A 19,406-nucleotide genomic window follows, 5' to 3' on the forward strand; every position below is an offset into this window, starting at 1 on the left:
GATCCCGCCCTACTCTGCCCTGCACAGCCTCCCTTTGCCCCCTGCCTGGCCAGGCTTTGGCCTCTGGGTGGGGATGTAGGGTGGATATGCAGGAAGTCGCAGGAAAACTCAGTGAAAGCTGCCCTGCCATCCACTTACCTGCTTCCTCTGCTCCTGCCCGGAGGCTAGAGCTGTGGGTTCCTGTAACTGCAAGTCTGAATTGTGTGATGGATGCCTCCATGCCCTCTGACTGTCCTGCCGTGCCTCACAGCCCCTTCCTTATCCAGTAAAGCCATTTCCTCCTTTCTGAGTTCAACCACATACTCTATTGCTACCTCTGTGTTTGTAGCTGTTCACATGCCCTGGGCCAGTCTTTCCTCCTATTGTGTGCCAGGTCCTAGGCACTGTTCTGGGGACCCTGAAATGAATCAGACACTACTTTGCCCTCCCAGAGGTAAAATATGGCACCATCATCCAGAATATAAGACAGAGATAAATGTGTCAAAGAGAGTAAGTACGTGGGAGGTTAAAAGAGGAGAATTTGCTTTGGGTTCTAAGAACCCTAGAAGGCTATGTGGAGTGAGTGGCATTGGAGCTGGGCCCTAAAATATGGGGTAGGAAGGAAAGGGAAAGGAAATCCATTCATTCTATGCTGGCACAATGGCATAAGCCAAGTCTGGATGGTTGAAGGGAAGCAGAGGAAGAATAGGCAGGGAGGACCCCCAGAGAGACACTGTGCGGCCCTGCGTAGCAGCATCATCCCTGCTAGAGCGTGAGGTCCTTGGGCAAAAGGCCCTGAATCCCCACAAGCTCCCAACCCCCAGCACAGCAGCCTATACACAGGGACTGACAAGAAATGTATGCTGAATGAATGAATGCAAGAAATGCTCCAACAGGCACAGAGCTGGGTGCTGAGGGAGCCCTGGGGAGGAGACACAAGCACAGATCATTCAGGCATCTGGCAGCTCACCTCACTTAACAGCCATGGAAAGACCCAGAGAGGGCATGGCCCCAAATCCTGAGTGGTATGACAGCTGTGGAGAGCTTTGCCTGATTCCTGGTGCATGGAAGGCCTCCACTTACAGCCTGGAATTCACACAGAGCCCAAGGAATTCATCCCAGGAGCCCAAGGGCATCTCACCTCTCACAGGGGAGTGGGTGGGGAGGCCCCTGCCAACTCTACACTCAGGTCTCCAAGGGCATAGAAAGCAGGATGATCCCAGACTCTCTGGGTCAGAAGGCAGAGGCAGGCTATAGCAGTCATGCTAGAGTCGCTGGGAGGACTGTGCACCTGAAATGGTCCACACAGTGAAGGTCTGCCTCGAGGTGCAGAGAGCTGAGGGTCTCCACTCAGCCCTGTTGCTGAGAGGCCCCTCCCACCCTCCACCCCTGAGAGAAGTTTTTAGCTGTCCCTGCAGTTCTGCCCTAGTTAAGGAATCATGGGCTTCTGGCTTAAGGTAGAAGGCATGGCTGCCTTCCTTGTCGAACACGTGGCTGAAATCTTTATATAAGACCCTTCCAGGGCAAGATGTAGGGCCTATTCAAAGAAAAATAGAACAATAGCCCTTTTACAGTGCTTTATAGTTCTGCAAGTTACTTTCCGATCTAGCTTTTCATTTAAGCCTGTGGTGAACCTCTAAGTCAGGTGATTTATTGAGGAACCTAGGGAAGGAGGCCATCCTGTAAGAGTACATGCTGATTTAGGACTTGCACCCAAGTCTCTGGCTTCTGGGCCAAGTGCTTCCAGGCACCCACACGGTGCAACATGGACTAGCCTGGGAGTTGCCTACACAGGCTCCCCAGGAGAGCACAAGGAAAACTTTCACCTAGCAGGAAATCATCCTCAGCCCTAAACAAGCCCCTGGGAATCTAGAATTACTCACGATAAAGGTCTAAGTGAAGTACCTTTCTTCCAGTCTGCCCTTCCCAGATCCTGTGACTGCCTGATTCTCCTTCCTCCACTGAAACTTACCTAGTTCTGGCCCACTATGGAACAGCTAGTTAATCTGATAATATAAATCCTAGACTAATAATCTGGTCACTTCCTTTGAGCTGGTTACTAAGAGAGAGTCCCTCCTCCACATCCCCACCTTTCCTCTCATCCCCTACCCCTGTCCTGCAAGTCTCGGCTCCCTGCTAGGTATGTTGTTCACCTGCTCAAGAATCTGCAGTAGCTCCCTAGTTCCTTCAGGAGTCAGCACAATCTCACCAACTTGCATTCCAGGCCAAGACCTATCCTGTCTCAGCATCCTTTGTGGGCCTCAACTGCCACTCTTCCCCTCTACACACTTTCATTTTTTTTTTTAAGATTTTATTTATTGGGCGCCTGGGTGGCTCAGTGGGTTAAGCCGCTGCCTTCGGCTCAGGTCATGATCTCAGGGTCCTGGGATCGAGGCCCGCATCGGGCTCTCTGCTCAGCGGGGAGCCTGCTTCCCTCTCTCTCTCTCTCTGCCTGCCTCTCCATCTACTTGTGATCTCTCTCTGTCAAATAAATAAATAAAATCTTTAAAAAAAAAAAGATTTTATTTATTTATTTGAGAGAGAGAGAAAGAGCATGAGCAGGGGGAGGGGCAGAGGGGAAAGCAAGCTCCTCACTAAGCAGGGAGCCATATCGCAGGGCTCAATCCCAGGACCCCAGGATCATGACCTGAGCTGAAGGCAGATGCTTTACCAACCAAGCCACCCACTCGTCCCCAACACACTTTCATTTTAGTCAAAGAAGCTCCCTGCTATCCCTCAGACATTCCTTGGCCCTCCTGCCTCTGTCATAGTTACTTCCCTCTCCTGTTTCCTCCTGCCAGATCCTCCCTGATCTTCAAAGCTCTGATCAAATGCTGTTTCCAGGAACTTCTCCCTGATCTAACCAATCCAACATGAGCCCTACTAAACAGCAGCCCATCTCTCCGGACCTTGACACTGACTGCTCTGTGTTGCAGTGGTTGACTGTCAGGCAATAGCCTGGCCCGACAGGAAGAGCCCAGCCTTGTCAGTCAGGCAGGCCGCAGGTGAGATCCAAGTTCTGCCACTTTCCAGCTCTGTAACCAGAGTGCTGTGTGGAGTATAACTTGCCAGGCAAGGTAGTGTTACACCTGAAAGAAGGCTGCCAGGCCTAGGAGATATAGGAGGAGCATGGGCTAACTAATGGTTCTAGTCTTGCCAGGTAGTGGGCTGAGATGCCTCTAGGAGGTGGCTGTGGGATCAGGTGGGAGCACTGGACTGGGAGTCCAGGGCCGGGCTTTCAGGACCGTGTTCTCGAGCAAATGTGCTTCAGTGACTATTTAGCAGTGAGCACTGGGGAGGTAAGGGGTGTTCCTCTGGGCTACCTGCCTTGGCCTCTGGGCCTTGGATGACTCTTCTCCAAAACAAGGGCACTGACCTCCAGATCAGAGTCCCCTGGGGGGCCTTGTCCTGATTCTCTGGTGCCCGCCGGGAAAGGGGGTGGTGCCGAGATTGGCACAGTGGTTCGAGAGTCGGAGAAAACAGTCTTTCAAACCCTTCAACAAATATTTGTGGAACACTCTACTTCCATGGGTCCAGGACGGCAGAACTCTCTGGAAAACCCCTGTGCTTGCAGGCGACCGTGCAGAAGGACCCTGACTCCAGCCTCCTTGCCTCCTCTCCTTATCCCAGTCCTGCCATGCAGGGTTTCAGCTGCCTTAAGTTTCTTTCCAACAAAGTGGGGAAGGAATGAAGAAATCCACCCTCCCCGGGATAACATGGCCGTGACAGCGGCAGAATGAAGAAGTGACAGTGATGGGCTCACTCCTGTACCTGCCCGCACTCTCCTCCAGGTGGTCTAGGCTTCAGCTCCTAACTGGAGCTGGGAGCCAGAGCACCTTTCATTCCTTGTCTCCAAAAGTATTTAAGTAGAAGGTATGGTGCCAGGCACGGGGACACCTGGGGGAAGGAGGCTGACCAGGCCCTGCCCTTAAGAAATTCCTGGTCCACAGGGAGATGGCTAAGGCAACAGGTCATTCCAGCCCAGTACGGCTAGTGCTGCCATATTGGTGCAGTCAGGAAGCTCCCCATCCCGGTCAAGGGGGGCAGGTATCTCAGGATCCCCAGAGACCTGATGACTAAGCAGGAGTTGGCCACACTGGAGGGGACAGGAGGCCTGGAAACCACTCACTCCTTCCTCCCTTCCTTCCTTCCTTCACATATTTCACTGAACACTGTGGAAGTCCTGGAGTAGGAAAATTGCCCTCAGGGAACACACAGTATCGAGACTGGGGGCATGCCCAGCCTGAGCTTGGTCTGTGGATAAGTGAGAGGGGATAGATAAGTGAGGGGGTCAGATAAAGAATCAGCACTTAGGGGTACATGCATGTAGGAGGGCAGGTGTCATGAGGGACTTTGAGCGATGGGGAGGGGCTATTCCAAGAAGCTTGAGCTGAGTATGTTCTGTGTGAGCCGTGGGAGTGGGGAGATCCTTCTCCTTCGGGGGCTTCAGCATCCTTGGTGTGGAACCAGACTGGAACCTCGGTCAGGATACATTCAGACTGCGGGTGGAGAGTGCTTTTGAAGGGTGGAGGTCGGCAAATGGGTCTCCCTTGAGGAGGGTGGGGTGTGTGTTGGAGAGGGGGTGGGATAAGGAACCCCCTAATCAGGCCCCTCAGGTTCCAGCCCCAGCCTTGCCTTGCTGCCCAGGATAGAGGATGGCAACCCCTTTATTCCCTAACTCTTTTCCCCCCTCTCCAGCCCCCAGTGAGGAGGGCAGGGGTCTTCAGAAACTTCAGTGGCAGAGGTGGCCACCAGGGCACTGAATGAATGACTTCATTCTTCCTTGGGAACTCTTTGGCTCCTCCTGGGGTGTCTCCCCCCGAGGCAATGCAACGGCAGCCAATGAAGCAATCAAGGACCTGGAGCCAGAGGCCTAGAACAAAACCCCAGCTGGGGGATGGGCGGGGCAAAGTCACCTGTCTTCTTCAGGTGCCTGTTATCTGGGGAGAAAAATAACCCATGCCTCTCTCCCAGGGCTGCTGTGAGAATTCCAGGTGAATAATGGCTGGAAAAGTGATGGGTGCACAAAGTGGAGCATTATTAGTACTATTATGTGTTTTTTCTGAAGGCACAAGAGAACAGGAGAAACGGAGCCCGCCGCCAGGCTCCTCCCAAGGAGCCCACTTCCTCGTCACTTCCGCAGTCCACCCTGGCTTTGCAAAGACACAAATCCCCTCCCCGCCCCACTTCCCACACCCAAACCCCTCTAATTAAGTCCCTTACCTTCCTGGCTATCACTGTCTAATCCCTAAGCCCTTTCTCACCAGTCTCCAGTTGCCTCAGGGAGTCAAATCCCTTTAGAATGAGGTGGCCCAGTTAACTGTGAACCCAGAGGCTGGGGGCAGGGAGCAGGGACTTCAGGACTCCCCTGGAGTGGAGGGGAGGGCAGAGGAGTGCAGGAAGGGTGCTGGAGACCCTGCCCAGGCTCTGGACTGGCTAGCATGAGCCTGGAGACCTCCCTTGGGAAGAGTGGGTTTTCATTTCTAGCCCTGTACCCTGTATCTGAGATAGAATCTAGATTCTTTTTTTTTTTTTAAATATTGTATTTATTCATTTGACAGACAGAGAGAGAAAGCACAAGCAGGGGGAGAGCAGCAGGCAGAAGAAGAGGGAGAAGCAGATTCCTTGAGGAGCAGGGAGCCAGATGTGGGGCTCAATCCCAGGACCCTAGGATCATGACATGAGCCAAAGGCAGACATTTGACCGACTGAGCCACCCAGGCTCCCCTGGAATCCAGATTCTACCACCCAACTTGTTCAGTGTAGGTCAGTGACTTTGAGAAACAGAACAGCAGGGGATGAGCCCTCCTGACTCTGGAGTCAGACTACCTGGGTTCAGGTTCTGATCCCATCACCTACCATGGTTACTTGACCGCCATGCCTCAATTTTCATTCCATTACTACTTCATATGGCTGTAATGAGATTAAACAAGTTTATTAGTGCAAAGGGCCTTGAACAGTGCCTGGAAAGGAGTAAACATATCAGCTATTTTCACTCGTACTTCTTATTCTCCCCCCGCCCAACCCTGATATACCTGCCATTCTTACCCCCCCACACCACCTCTCAGAGAGGCCTTTCTTCCCCTGGTACTAAAGCTGAAGAAGCCCCCAGCAACTCCCCCTCCCCATGCTATTTTATCTCCTTCATATGGCATTTACCGTGGTCTGAAATTACCTTGCTTGTATATGTGGTTATGGTTTCCTAGCTATTCTAAAGGCCAGGAGCCATTTCTGGTCATGGTCACTGTTCCATGTCCAGTGCCCAGATGAGCCAACACTCACTCTGCCCCCTGAGGGCTGGGCCCAGAGATGGACAGGCCCCTGGCCACCCCTCCACTCAGTAGCCCTTCCTCCCTCCCAAACCACAGTTACCTGCTGCTACTCTGCACCTGCCCTGTTTGATCTTCGGCATGTCACCAACCCTCTCTGGACATCCAGGTGAGGAAAGGGAGGGAGCAGTGGAACTAAGCAACCAAGAGACAGTCTAAGGTTTTTCTTTTTTCTTTTTTAAAAAGATTTATTTATTTATTTATTTGAGAGCGAGCGAGCAAGAGAGAGAGAGAGAGAGAGAGAGAGAGAGAGAGAAAACACAAGCAGGAGTTGCGGCAGAGGGAGAGAGTGAAGCAGGTTCCCTGCAGAGCAGGGAGCCTGATGCGGGGTTTGATCCCAGGACGCTGGGATCATGACCCCAGCCAAAGGCAGATGCTTAACCAACTGAGCCACCCAGCCCCCCAGATCTAAGGTTTTTCTAAGAAAATCTGTTATACGTCCTGTGGCTCATGCCTATTAGGGGGAAGGACCTCAAGGATCTCTGGGGTCTCAAAATAACAGTCGCCAGCCTAGCTCTCTCTCTTTGCCACTGGTCCTGAAAGCCCCCACGGTTGTAGGGGTGAGTTGTGCTCCTAGGTGCTAGGAGTTGTCTAGCTGACGGCCCTTTGTAAAAAGAGCAGAGCCCAAAACTGGGCCCCTGCGTGGTCCCATTCCGTGGGGACTATCTTGCCACCTGGTGGCAGCTTGATTGCATTGGCCCTATTCCATCTGGGAGGGTGCTCGCAGCTGGGGAGGTGGGGGGAGGGGGCAGACCCAGATTCTGGATATGGACTTGCCTTTCTGCCTTCATCCCACTTCCAGCATCGCTCACGGAATGCTTTGTCCATTTTTATGCACAGCCTGGCATCACAGCGAAGAATTCATTTCACAGCAGAGGAAGAGACACCGTAGGTACAAGCCCATGGAATTCACCAGCCTTACCACATACTCTATTCCTGGTGTCAATTCTAGAACATTTCACTGTCTCAAGCCCATTCCACTTTGGTAACACGGCCCATGCCTCACACTTTCATTAACAGCTTCATTTCTTCCTAGGTCTTCCTGCAACTTTAGGAGGTGAAGGAGACGGGACACTGGGGCCTCCTCCACCCAGTTCACAGCCCAGCCCAGGGCCAGGGAACCTTGTAATCCAAGGCACAAGTCATTTGGAATCACAGCATGTCTGGTGAAAGGACCCCCTGCCCCCAAATCGTTTGGTCCAACTCTCATTTTCCTTTACAGCTAGGGACATGAGGCAAGAAAAAGGAAGTGGCTCATTGGGAGGAACACGGCAGAAAGAGTAACAGCCCTGTCCATGCCAGCTCCCCACTCAGCCCCAGAAGGGAAGCTAGCTGGGATCTAGGGGCTTGGCTCCTCTGGAGGGCCCACTGGGCTGAGCATCCTGTCTGCCCAGCCCTGAGAGCAGGGAGGCCCAAGGTTCAGCACCAGGCCTGCTTCTCCCAGCTGAGATCTCATCCTTCCCTCTAGTGGTCCTCTAGTCTCCTCTTCCTCACATGTTCTCCCAGCGCTCATTCCCTGCTATCAGTCTCCTGGCCTTTGCTGCCTTGTCCCTGGGCTAATACTCCCTCCAATGGCAGCTCTGATCTACACTCTTTCTCTACCCTTCCCCACTCCTCTCTCCCACCCAAAACGCAACAGCAGAAGGGCTCTGCCACATTTAGACTATCTCTCCAAGCACTTGTTTCTTCCGGGATAACTAACAGTTCCCCGGTGGGAGGACAGACCACAGAGTTACTTTGGTTACTCACTAAGTTTACAGGACGCCTCAGGCTCCCACTGATGGAAAGCTAGGATGTGGATATTCATGGGGGAAACTGAAGCTTGTTCCAGGTTGGGGACAGGTAGAGGCAAGGGTCTGTGCCTCATTGGTGTGTGTGTGTGTGTGTGTGTGTGTGTGTGTGTGTGTCTGTGTCTGTGTCTGCGTGTGTGTGTGTTAAGGGGGCAGAAAGGACCCCTTGCCTAGGTGGGCAGGATGGGGTTAGGGAGCAAGCTGTAGGAATAGGGACAGAATAGGAATAGGCAGACAGCGGAGCCAACAGCCTCACTGATTACAGGGTGTGTCCTTGCAACCCTGTCATTGGGGCTGACAGATGGACTGGGACATTCACGGACCTGGAGAATCAAGACTCTCCATGGACACCTAGGGGCCTGCAGAGCGCCTTTTGCAACTTACAAGGAGAGATTGCTTAAGGTATGAAAGAACATTAGCACGAAGAATAAAGAATGATACAAGAAACACCCACGTGACTTAAGCAGAACACTCCTGGATGCCCTTCCCCAATTACATCCCACCTGGTGAACGGAAGTCTGTACTTCTCAGTCCCTTCATTTTCTTGATAGTTTTGTTACAGATGAATTTCTCTCTTCAAAATATAGTTGGTCTGCCATGTTTTTTTTTTCTTTAATTGAAGTGAAATTCACATAACATGAAATTAACCATTTTCAAGTAAAAAAAATTCAGTACGAAGTATCGTACATTCACGATGTTATGCAGCCAGCACCTCTGATTCCAAAAGACTTTCATCACCCCAAAAGGAAAACTTGTACCCGGTAAACAGTTACTTATCATTTCCCCTTCCCTTCAACCACCAATCTGCTTTCTCTCTCTACTGATTTATCTATTCTGGATCTAGCATTTGACATCTAGGCCTTTTGTGTGTGGGTTAATTCACTTTGCATAATATTTTCAAAGTTCATCCATCTTGTAGCATGGGTCAGGACTTCATTCCTATTTATAGCTAAATAATATCCCATCATATGGACATATCAAAATTTATCCACTCATCCATCAATGGACATTTCAGTTGCTGCCACCTTTCAGTTATTGTCAATAACACAGCTATGAACATTGGTGTCCAAATATCTGTTTGAGTCCCTGCCTTCATTTATTTTGGATATATACCCAGAAGTGGAATTGCTGGATGATATAGTAATTTTATGTTTAATTTTTTGAGGAACCACCGTACTATTTTCCATAGCTGCTACACCATTTTACATTCCCAACACTGATCCACTTTGAGTTAATTTTTGCATATGGTGTGAGGTAGGAGTCCAACTTCATTCTTCTGCGTGTAGCTGTCCAATTGTCCCAGCACCATTTGTTAAAGAGACTATTCTTTTCCTTATTGAATAGTCTTGGTGCCCTTGTTGAAAATCAATCAGCCATAGATGTCTGGGCATATTTCTGGACTGTCAATTCTATTCCTTTGATCTATGAGTCTCTTTACACCAGAACCACACTGTTTTGGTTATCATAGCTTTGTAGTACATTTTAAAATCAGGAAGTGTTAGTCCTCTTTGTTCTTCTTTTTGTCCATGGGGGTATTCAGGGCTCCTTCCAACTCCATGTACATTTCAGGATGGGTTTTCCATTTCTTCAAAAGAGATCATTAGAATTTCAATACACTGAATCTGTACATTGCATCTGTACATTGCTTTGGGTAGTATGGCCATCTTAACATTACTAAGTCTATCAATCCAATAACATGGATGTCTTTCCATTATTTAGGATATTCTTTCATTTATTTCTGCAATGTTTTATATTTTTCAGTGCTCAGATCTTTCAGCTCATTGCCTAAGTTTATTTCCAGGTGGGTTTTTTTTGGCAACTGTTGTAAATCGAATTGTTGTCTTAATGTCCTTTTAAAATCGTTCATTTCTGGCATAAAGATACACAACTGATTTTTGTGTACTGTTCCTATAAATACTGATGTTTTTGAGTTTAAATCATATGCATTATTTGGAGACTTGTTTTTTGTGCTAAGCATTCTGTTAGAATTATCCAGAGTGATACACACAACTAAACCATTTGTTTTTCTCTATTACATGGTATTTTACATATGAACGTACCACAGATTTCTCTCTTTTCCTACTGACGAGTTGTGATCTTAACTCGTATTTCCCTGATTAATAACTAGGTTGAGGATCTTTTCATATTTATTGGCCATTGTTGTTTCCTTATTTGTCAAATGCTTACTTGCATCTTGGGCCCTTATCTACGCATTTGTATATTCTGCATAGGAATAATTTGGTTGCAAATACCTTCTCCCAGTTTGTTGCTTTCCCTACCACTTTACTACAAGGTTTTTTTCATTTTATTGCAGATGCATTTCTTCAATCTTTTCCTTTATAATCTGTTTTTATGTAGTAAGAAATCTCTCCTGACCTTGAAGTAAACAGGATAGTCTTCTACGTTTCTTTCTAAAAATGCTTAAATATCGCTTTTCATTTTTAGATCTTTAATTCACATGGAATTGATTTTTCCGGTACAATGTGCAGTAGAGGTCCAATTTCATTGCCTTTTGTTATGGTTAACTCATTTCCTTGGCACGATTTGCCAAACAGTCTATAATACGGCCCCTCTCTCCAACTGCAGTGGTCCCTCGGACAAAGCCACAGTTCTAGGTGTAGGCCGGTTTCTGGCTTCTCTGTTTCATGCCCCATTTGTCTGTCTTTGGACTTACATCAGATTCTCTTGTTCTCTCCATCTTATTCTTCAGGAGTCCCTTGACAATTCAACATTAGTGGTTATAAGGGTGTTCACTATAAAATTCTTTTCATTTTTCAGTATGTTTGAAATTTTCCATAAAAAAATATTGGGGGAGGGACACCTGGGTGGCTCAGTTAGGTGTCTACCTTCAGCTCAGGTCATAATGGGGTGGGGGGTCCTGGGATTGAGCTTTGCATCAGGGCTCCCTCTTCAGTGGGGAGCTTGTTTTTTCCTCTCCCTGCTGCTCCCCCTGCTTGTGCTCTCTCTCTCTCTGACAAATAAATAAATAAAATCATAAAAAAATTATTGGGGGAAAGAGTGCTGTGGCTTATCTGGCCTTTACCCTTTTATCAGGATACACTTTTTAAAAGCCTCAGGTTTCAGACGAGGCAATTCCCAGCAGCCACAGCCCTTTGAGAAAAAGATGAGTTTTAGGACAATGTGTGGACTTTTCACATTCCTGTAGGCATCAGAGATTATTTGTTGGAGATAAGGCAGTGCTGCATTTAATATCGTGCCCATTTCACTGCCCAGAAGAGTGACCTGCCTGAAGACCTAGCCTCTGGGCCCCCCTGAGGAGCTGTGTCTGGCCTGCTTTGTTCAGGCAAATGTCCCCAGCCCCTTTTCTGCCCCTCCGGGACCCTTGTCTCAATCTCCCCCATCTCCTTCTCACGCCAATTTGGTTCTCCGTTTCCTGGAGTTTGGTCTGGTGGAGAGATGGAAGCCCAGGGAAGATGAGGATGTGACTTGACCAAGGCCACACCGAGTTACCGTAGTAAGGCCGGCGCACAGCCAGCCTTCAGGCCACAACACGTCCCTTGTTCCTGCCCTTCTGGGGGCCCTGATCGTGCCTCTGCCTCCCCATGTTGCTATCTCCCTCCGTCTCCCGTGCTGTGCTCGGGTCTCCGCCAGTCTGACAGGCCACAAGCTAACTACCTCTTCCCGGGCTCCGCCCCACTCCAGCAACCTCCGCAGCCGGCGCCGGAGTTCTCCGCGGCCACCAGGGGGCGCGCGCGGCCTGGTCTGGGCACCAGTGAGGCCGAGGACGCCCCGCCTTCCCGGCGCCCCGCCCCGTCCGGCCCCTGCCCCGCCCCTCCCGGCGCCCCGCCCCGTCCGGCCGCGGCCTCGCTCCCTACGCTCCCCCCCCGCGCCGGGATCCCTGGCACCCCTGTCTCGTCTGCTTGCCGAGTCCAGCCATGGGCCCCGCTGCTCGCCCCCCGCTGAGGTCGCCCCCGCCGCCTCCTCCGCCGCCGCCGTCGCCACTGCTGCTGCTGCTGCCCCTGCTGCCGCTCTGGCTGGGCCTGGCGGGACCCGGGGCCGCGGCGGACTGCAGCGAGCCTGAGGCCGGGGCGGGGCGGGGCGGGGCCCGCGCCGTACGAGTGGACGTGAGGCTGCCGCGGCAGGACGCTCTGGTCTTGGAGGGCGTCAGGATCGGCCCCGAGGTCGACCCCGCACCCGCGCTGGGCGGCCGCCTGCTGCTGGTGAGCGCAGCCGAGCCATCTGGTCCCGGCCCGCCCCGCCCCGCCCCGCCGTAGATCCCACACCCGGATCTGGCCTTTATCCTGGACCAAGCCCTAGCCTCCCAGCGCCCTCTCCCCAGGATGCACAGGCCTCAAACCCCGGCTTCCAAAACCTGAGATCCAGATGCCCTTCCCTTCAAACTCGCTCCCAAACCCTGACCTTACATCCCTGTGTGTCCAACCCCCCTTCCTCCCCTTCCTCCTCCTGCCTGTGGTCCCTTACCCCACAGATGGACATAGTGGATGCTGAGCAGGAGGTACCCGTAGAAGGCTGGATTGCAGTGGCATACGTGGGCAAGGAGCAGGAGGCCCAGTTGCACCAGGAGAGTCAGGGCAGCGGTCCCCAGGCCTATCCCAAGGCCCTGGTCCAGCAGGTGCAGGGGGTGTATGTGGGGAAGGGGACTGGAGGAATGGGTTTCAAGGCCAGAGCCAGACTACCAGGTGGGCCCCTAAGGAGCTTGCAGAGAAACCTGGGGCCTGGGTGAGGTTAGGGACCCCAGTTTGGAAAATTGAGTCAGTATGGAGTGAAAGCAGGGAGGTGGGAGGTGGCCAGAGTCAGGAAGCTCCACCAGGCTCTGAGAATATCAGATGGGGAGTTCCTGCTGAGAGTTGGTGGGCAGGCCTGTCCTACTAGGACCAGGGAAGGCACGTAATTGTTTGGGTCCTCAGAACATTTGGGGGAAGGAGTGTACAGCCGGTCTGTCCAGAGGAAAACATTGCAGAGCCAGGAGCTAAGAACTGTGGTCGTGGGTAGTGAGACAGGTGTGTGGGCAGGGGGTCAGCTAGCTTCTATCTCTGTCCCTCACAGATGCGGAGGGCACTCTTCCTGGGAGCCTCTGCCCTGCTCCTCCTCATCTTGAACCACAACGTGGTCCGAGAGGTAAACTGTTTCAGGCGCGGGGGTATGCAGGCCAGGGAGGAGGGGACCAACGCCGGCTGACCTTGTCTATCCATCTCCAGCTAGATATATCGCAGCTTCTGCTCAGGCCAGTGATTGTCCTCCATTACTCTTCCAATGTCACCAAGCTGTTGGAGGCACTGCTGCAGTGAGTTGGGGTTTGGGCTCCAAAGGACTGGGCTTGGGAACCTGGGTGCTGAGGGGGTCCCTGAATCTGCCATGGTCTCAGAACCAGGGCTTTTCCTGTTAACCTTCAGACTGTAGTCTCCTGGTCTGAAAAATGGGTGAGGGGACTGGAGCAAAGAGGCAGCTCTAGGGACCGAGGGGAATTGGCTTCAGGAAGGAGGAAGCTGGATTCCTGACTGACAGGTTCTTTCCGAGACTTGCAGGCCTCCCTGGTCTGGCTGATGTGAGAAATGGAAAAACCAATAACCAGAAAAGGCTTGGGGGCCAAAGCAGAAAGGCTGTGGGATGATACGTGGGAGGATCTTTTTCCTACAAGGCTGGGGTGGGGGGTCATCTCCTGCCAAAAGCCCTTCTCTCTGGCCCCTCTGTGGCTTTCCCTCCCAGGAGGACTCAGGCCACAGCCGAGATCACTAGCGGAGAGTCGCTGTCAGCCAACATCGAGTGGAAGCTGACCCTGTGGACCACCTGTGGCCTCTCCAAGGATGGCTACGGAGGATGGCAGGACTTGGTGTGCCTGGGAGGCAGTCAGGCCCAGGAGCAGGTGGGTACCTGGGGAGAGGAGGCTCGGGTATGACTGCACACGTGCCTTGTCTCAGATCCTGTGGCCTCTCCTCACCTTGCTGGCCAGGACCACTTCTTCCACCTCCCAGGGCTGTAATGAGTGCTCATTGACACGGGTGCTCAGTGCAGTGCCTGATGGGGTCATGCATAATCAGTGTTAGTTACTATGGCTATGTTACTCTCCCACTCAGAAGCCCTCCTTGGCTCCCCATTGCCTGCAGAATAAAGTTCAGACTCCTTAGCCTGGCTTTCACAGCTCCCCTGTTCACTCACTCATCTTTTTTTTTTCCTAGTCTCTTCCTTATACTTTCACCCTATGCCACTTACTGGCCTTCACACATGCCCTGGCCTCCCGCCACTAGGCCTTGTCTGTGCTTGGCTGCAGGCATGGACACTCTTTTTCTCTGTCTCCATACATCCCCGTCTGCTTGCCTTCTTTGGAAAGCTTCCCTTGCAGCCTCAGCTCACCATTCCTCTCTCCGTCTTTGAAATCGTCCTTTGTCAGGCCCTTCATAGTGTTCTCAGGACAGTCTGAAGTCTCTAAGTGTTGGGAATGTGACTTTGTCTCCTGAAGTCTGGGGCTGTGTCTTACTACTCTCTGGATTTCTCAATGCTGGGCATCGAGAAGGTTCAAAGGTATTTTGTCCACAAGCATTTGTGGACAGATGCTGTCAGGGCAGGCATGTCCTGGTCTACTGGTGGGCAGCCTCCGGGGGGGTGTCAGTGGGATTGGGCTGTGCGAGGCAGACTTGCAGCCTTAGCTGAGGGATCTCAGGTTGAGCATTTAACCTCTGTAGCCTCATGTTGCTCCTTTGTGAACAAGGACAGCACACGGCCACAGGATCATCAGGGTGTTGTGTGTGCATGAAGCTCACAGTGGGCACAGAGCAGGTGGGCAGCTCCTACTCTCTGAATGTGTTTGTTGTTATAAATGATGGAATAAATTAGCAGTCACCAGATAATCTTTGAGGTCCTAGGACACATAGGGCTCAAAGAGAAGGGCTGTGGAGGGTCCAGAAAACCTTTGGGACCCAGGCACTGTCCTGAAGGGGCTCAAAGACAAGCAGGGAAGGAACTCTCCCATGAAAAGGCCTCAGCAATTCAGCCCGGACGTCATGTGCTCATTCCTATTCGAGCAGCAGGAACTGACCCACAGTTGTGTGAAGGGAGCGGGCAGTGGGACTAGGGGAACAGAAGGGCTTTCTGGGAGAAGAGGGAGCCGCACCGGGTCTTCCCCTGGAGGGCAGCCCACCCAGACGTCTGGGTGGGGCAGGCCTTTGGTGAGGGACTGTCGGATGAGAGAGGATGGGCCTGCAGAAAGCCTGGAGCCCAGGGAAGAGTGGGCTGGGCAAGCGGCCTGGGAGTGGGAATCCTGCAGTCTGCAGGCCAGTCTGGCTGGTACAGGGGGCAGAACTGAGCCTGTCAAGTGCTGGGTAGCCATGATAGCCAAGGTGGCCTAAGGGTGTCTGGGGCCAGCTCTCGGCCCCAAACCTAGGGCCACGTCACCATGCTGGTGAGTCTGAACCCAGAGCTACAGCACCCGTGCACTGGAAAGGTCAGAGGGACCCCCTCCCTACCTACTCACCTGGGGGTCCCGCACATGTGCTGAGCCTGAGAGGACTGGGTCTCTGGCCTGCAGCCGGGCCCCAAGCTGGCCATGCCCTGTGCCCACCCAGTGCCCCCAGGCTGCTCCAGATCTCAAAGCTCCAGGTTCTGCCCTGGTGAGCTCACAGGGGCAGCTGAGTCCTGCCCCATGTCAGCCTGGCTCCACACAGCCCAGGCCACAAAGGCAGGACAGTTCTGGCTCTGGGCTCCTGGGGCCCCAAATGGCGAGGTAAAAGGCCATGGCGGTCACTCTGCCGGGGTCAGCACTGAGCAGGGGAGGGGGGACGGGCCCTCCAGGACACAACAGAAGCATCTGAACTCGGCCTGGGGGCTTGGGGAAGAGCTTCCTGCAGCAGGAGTTACTACATTCTCCCACTCCTCAGGAAAGACGGGGGCACAGAGACCAGAGGAGAGAGGCTGAGGAACAGGCAGCTGGGGCTTACGGTCCTCTCTTGATTTGTGACACCAGCAGCACCCAGCCTGTCCAGAGTCCTGTTCTCTTAAGAACCAGTCACTTCTTGGCCCCTCTCCCTTGTAACCGGATGGTAGTTGAGCTTCGTTTTTGGCCGGGGAAGAACACGATGGCAGAAAGCTACCAGGAATGCAGAAAGCTTTTAAATGAATCCATTTATTAGTCATGACATGTGCAGAGACCCTGAGAGCCGGTGTGCCTGTTTGGGTGAGCCGGCTAGGTTTTGCTTACTGTGCCACATCATTTCCTGTAGTCAAAGCCCAGCTGCCACACTGCTGTGGGGTGGGAGTGGGGGTAGTTAAGTCAAGGTCAGAGCATTCCCCCCATCCCCAGCCCAGAAACTCTGAGGTCCTGAGGGGCCCTCTCAAGGGCCAAGGGCAGGGCTGATGTGGTTCCTTCCCCCCAGCGGGAGCCTGAGGACCACTGAGGGCAGTGACAAGGAAACACACAGTAAAGAGTGTGGGAAGGGCTGGGGGTCGGGGAGAGCTCTGGAGCAGGGGGCATCCAAAGGCATTAGCCCAGGGAAGGGGTGAGGAAGAACTGGAAACACAAGAAAGGACATGGAGCATGGGACCCTGAAAGGACAGGGGGTGGGCGATCTAGGGCCTTGCCAGATGGCTGCTCGAGGAGTTCAGGGTCTCTCCTGAGGGTGGGGATGTTGCAGGGAAGGGGGCAAGCAGGGGTCCTGGGTGATCAGGTTTGCAGGTGAGATCCTTGTTGCTGTAGGAAGTGGGCTGGTGAGGCTGGAGCAGGGCCCCCAAAGAGCAGAGGAGTGGGATGGAGGGGAGGGGTGCATGGGCCCCCAAAGAGCAAACCCACAGGGGACCACGTGAATGCTCGGCTCAGACGGAAGTGGGTGGGTGATGGCACCCAAGAAAGTAGACCATGAGAAGTGTGGGGTAGGGAAGAGGGTGGGAAAGTGATAGGGTCCTAGGCTGGGGAGTCTGTGAGGCTGCCAGAGAGAAGCTTCCAAGAATGCAAAAGCTTTTTTCCCAGGAGACGGTCTGGGGGCAGAGGTGGGTCCCCTCAGCAGCTAGACGAGGAGCTGTATAGACAGCGGGGGCTGACCCTGGGGGCACAGATGGGAGGCACGCAGGCTTCAGAAGAGGAAGTCAGGAACCTGCAGGGATGCGCTGCCAATGGACCTTACCTGCCTGGTCTTCGGAGTGGACTCACTGGGGGAAGAGCATAGAGCGGCCCCAGCCTTCCTGACACTCTGCTCCCCTGCTCAGAAGCCCCTGCAGCAGCTGTGGAACGCCATCCTGCTGGTGGCCATGCTCCTGTGCACAGGCCTCGTGGTCCAGGCCCAGCGGCAGGCGGCCAGGCAGAGCCAGCAGGAACCTGGAGGCCAGGTGAGAGCCGGCCCCCGGAAGCCCCGGTGCCCCCAGCCCGGGGCCCGCCTGACTGTGCCTGCCCTCCCCCACCAGGTGGACCTTCTCAAGCTCCGAGTGCTTCGGAGACTGGCATCCCTGAAGACCCGGCGCTGCCGTCTGGGCCGCGCAGCCCAGGGCCCCCCAGAACCAGGTGCTGAGACCTGCGCCGTGTGTTTGGACCACTTCTGCCATAAGCAGGTAGTGCCGTGGGCAGAGGCCGACCTGTGATGTCCCTCACTGCTCCGAGACCCCCCAGAACCGTTCCTACCAGGCCCTTATCCCACTAGCTCCTACTCTAACTAGGAAAGCACCCACTAGGGGGTGGGGAGGGTGGTGACAGGCTGCAGGAGTTTCAGTTCCCCCGTGCAGGTGGGGCCAGGCATCCCCATCTGGAGGCCTGACTGTGGTCTGAAGTCTCCCCCCACACTCGGCAGTGGCTCCGGGTGCTGCCCTGCAAGCATGAGTTTCACCGAGACTGCGTGGACCCCTGGCTGATGCTCCAGCAGACTTGCCCGCTGTGCAAATTCAACGTCCTGGGTAAGCACCAGGGGTGGGGGCCCTTGGCCAGCTCTCCCTGCTCGCTCCCCACCTGACATCTCCCTCCTGATGTTTTCTTGTTCCCATGCAGGGAACCGCTACTCAGACGATTAGCTGCCCAAGCTGGGTCTCTGCATGTGGGCAAAGGACCCTCCCACCTGCACCCTGGCCCTAGGCCTGGGCTCCTGGAACAGAACAGCGGGATGGACAGGAAGGCGGTGGGGGGAAGGACAGGGGCCTCCCCTGCTGAGGGGCCAGGCACCCCATCATATTCATTCTGGGAAGGAGGGACCACACTCCCCAGTCTGAGGATGCAGGGTCTGGACCTGCCAACTCAAGAAAGAGAAGCCACCTTGGGGCCCTTCTTCTACCATCCTGGAATGTCTGTGTCTGCCCTCCTCGCAGGCAGCTCCCGGGACCCTGGGCAGGGGCCCCAGGGAAGAAGTGGGTGGGGCAGCGCAGCTGGTCCCAGGGCTTTGGTGCCTCTCTGACCTGCCTGTCGGGGCATCCCTGGGGACTGAGGCTGCGGTGGCTAGTCAGGTTTTGTGCTTATTTATTGGGCGCTGGGTTGTGGGAGGATCCCGGCCTTTCAGGACACATCTTGGTCAAGGCTATGATGTTCAACCCAGAGGCCCCTCCCCTGATAGCGCCCTCAGCCCTTGGACATGAGGGGCAGCAAGTACTGCCTGTCCAGCTGGACTCCCTCCCCAGGCCTGGCTGGGACCAGAGGCCTCAGAAGCCATCCAGTCCTGTGCTGCTTGGCCAGGCTACAGGTTGCTGACCAGAGTACTTGAAGCTGCAGGATAAACGTGGTGCATCTTTTAGGGGCAGCTGGGTTTTTTAAGATTTGGGGTAGGGGAGGTTTAATACTGAAGTAAACATGGATATATTTTAACATAAAGAGATCAGATTTGTGTGGATGTCTTAAGACAGAAAAGTCGCCTTGGGCTCTACTGCCTGTGAGGGGGGATTCTAAGACAGGCTTCAAGATACCCCGCCCCCAGCCCTCATGGACACGCCTTGTTGTAAACCTGCAATGGGGAGTGTAATAGATGTTACCCCCATGATGAGGTTATATGGCACAGTTGATCTTAAGATAGGGAAAGGATCCAAGAGGGCCTGACCTAACCACGAGAGCCCATTAGAAGCAGAGACTTTCACTGGCCCAGTGGAAGAAGAGGAAGTCAGAAAGTTGAAGCAAGAAGGGCATTCAGTGTGTGAGAAATTCTCTGTTGCTGACTTGAAGATGGAGGGGGCCACGTGGCAAGGAAGGCAGACAGCTTCCGAGCGCTAAGAGTGGCCCCTGCTGACAGCAGCCATTGGGGAGGTGGAGCTCAGTCCTACAGCTGCAAGGATCAGAATTCTGCCAGTGGTCAGAATGAGCCTGGGAGCAGGTCCTTTCCAAGAGCTGTCAGAAAGGAATGTAACCTGGAAGATACTTTGACATGAGTCTTCTA

At 53.5% G+C, this 19,406-nt stretch overlaps 1 protein-coding gene across 2 annotated transcripts; it reads left to right on the plus strand.

Moving 5' to 3' along the window:
* The first annotated feature begins 11,900 nt into the window (after positions 1–11,900).
* On the plus strand, positions 11,901–18,850 carry RNF215 (ring finger protein 215). 2 transcript variants are annotated; one of them, XM_047696661.1, is made up of 9 exons: positions 11,901–12,278; positions 12,548–12,691; positions 13,126–13,197; positions 13,278–13,363; positions 13,786–13,942; positions 17,272–17,391; positions 17,467–17,610; positions 17,847–17,949; positions 18,041–18,850. In XM_047696661.1, exons 1-9 carry the CDS (start codon positions 11,994–11,996, stop codon positions 18,061–18,063), a joined length of 1,134 nt encoding a protein of 377 aa, XP_047552617.1. In that variant the 5' UTR covers positions 11,901–11,993; the 3' UTR covers positions 18,064–18,850. The 2 variants fall into 2 exon arrangements, with proteins under 2 accessions (XP_047552617.1, XP_047552618.1); XM_047696662.1 differs by lacking the exon at positions 17,272–17,391.
* Positions 18,851–19,406: the final 556 nt, after the last annotated feature.

The sequence above is a fragment of the Lutra lutra genome, chromosome 12 (assembly GCF_902655055.1).
Source record: "Lutra lutra chromosome 12, mLutLut1.2, whole genome shotgun sequence".
NCBI classification, from domain to species: domain Eukaryota; kingdom Metazoa; phylum Chordata; class Mammalia; order Carnivora; family Mustelidae; genus Lutra; species Lutra lutra.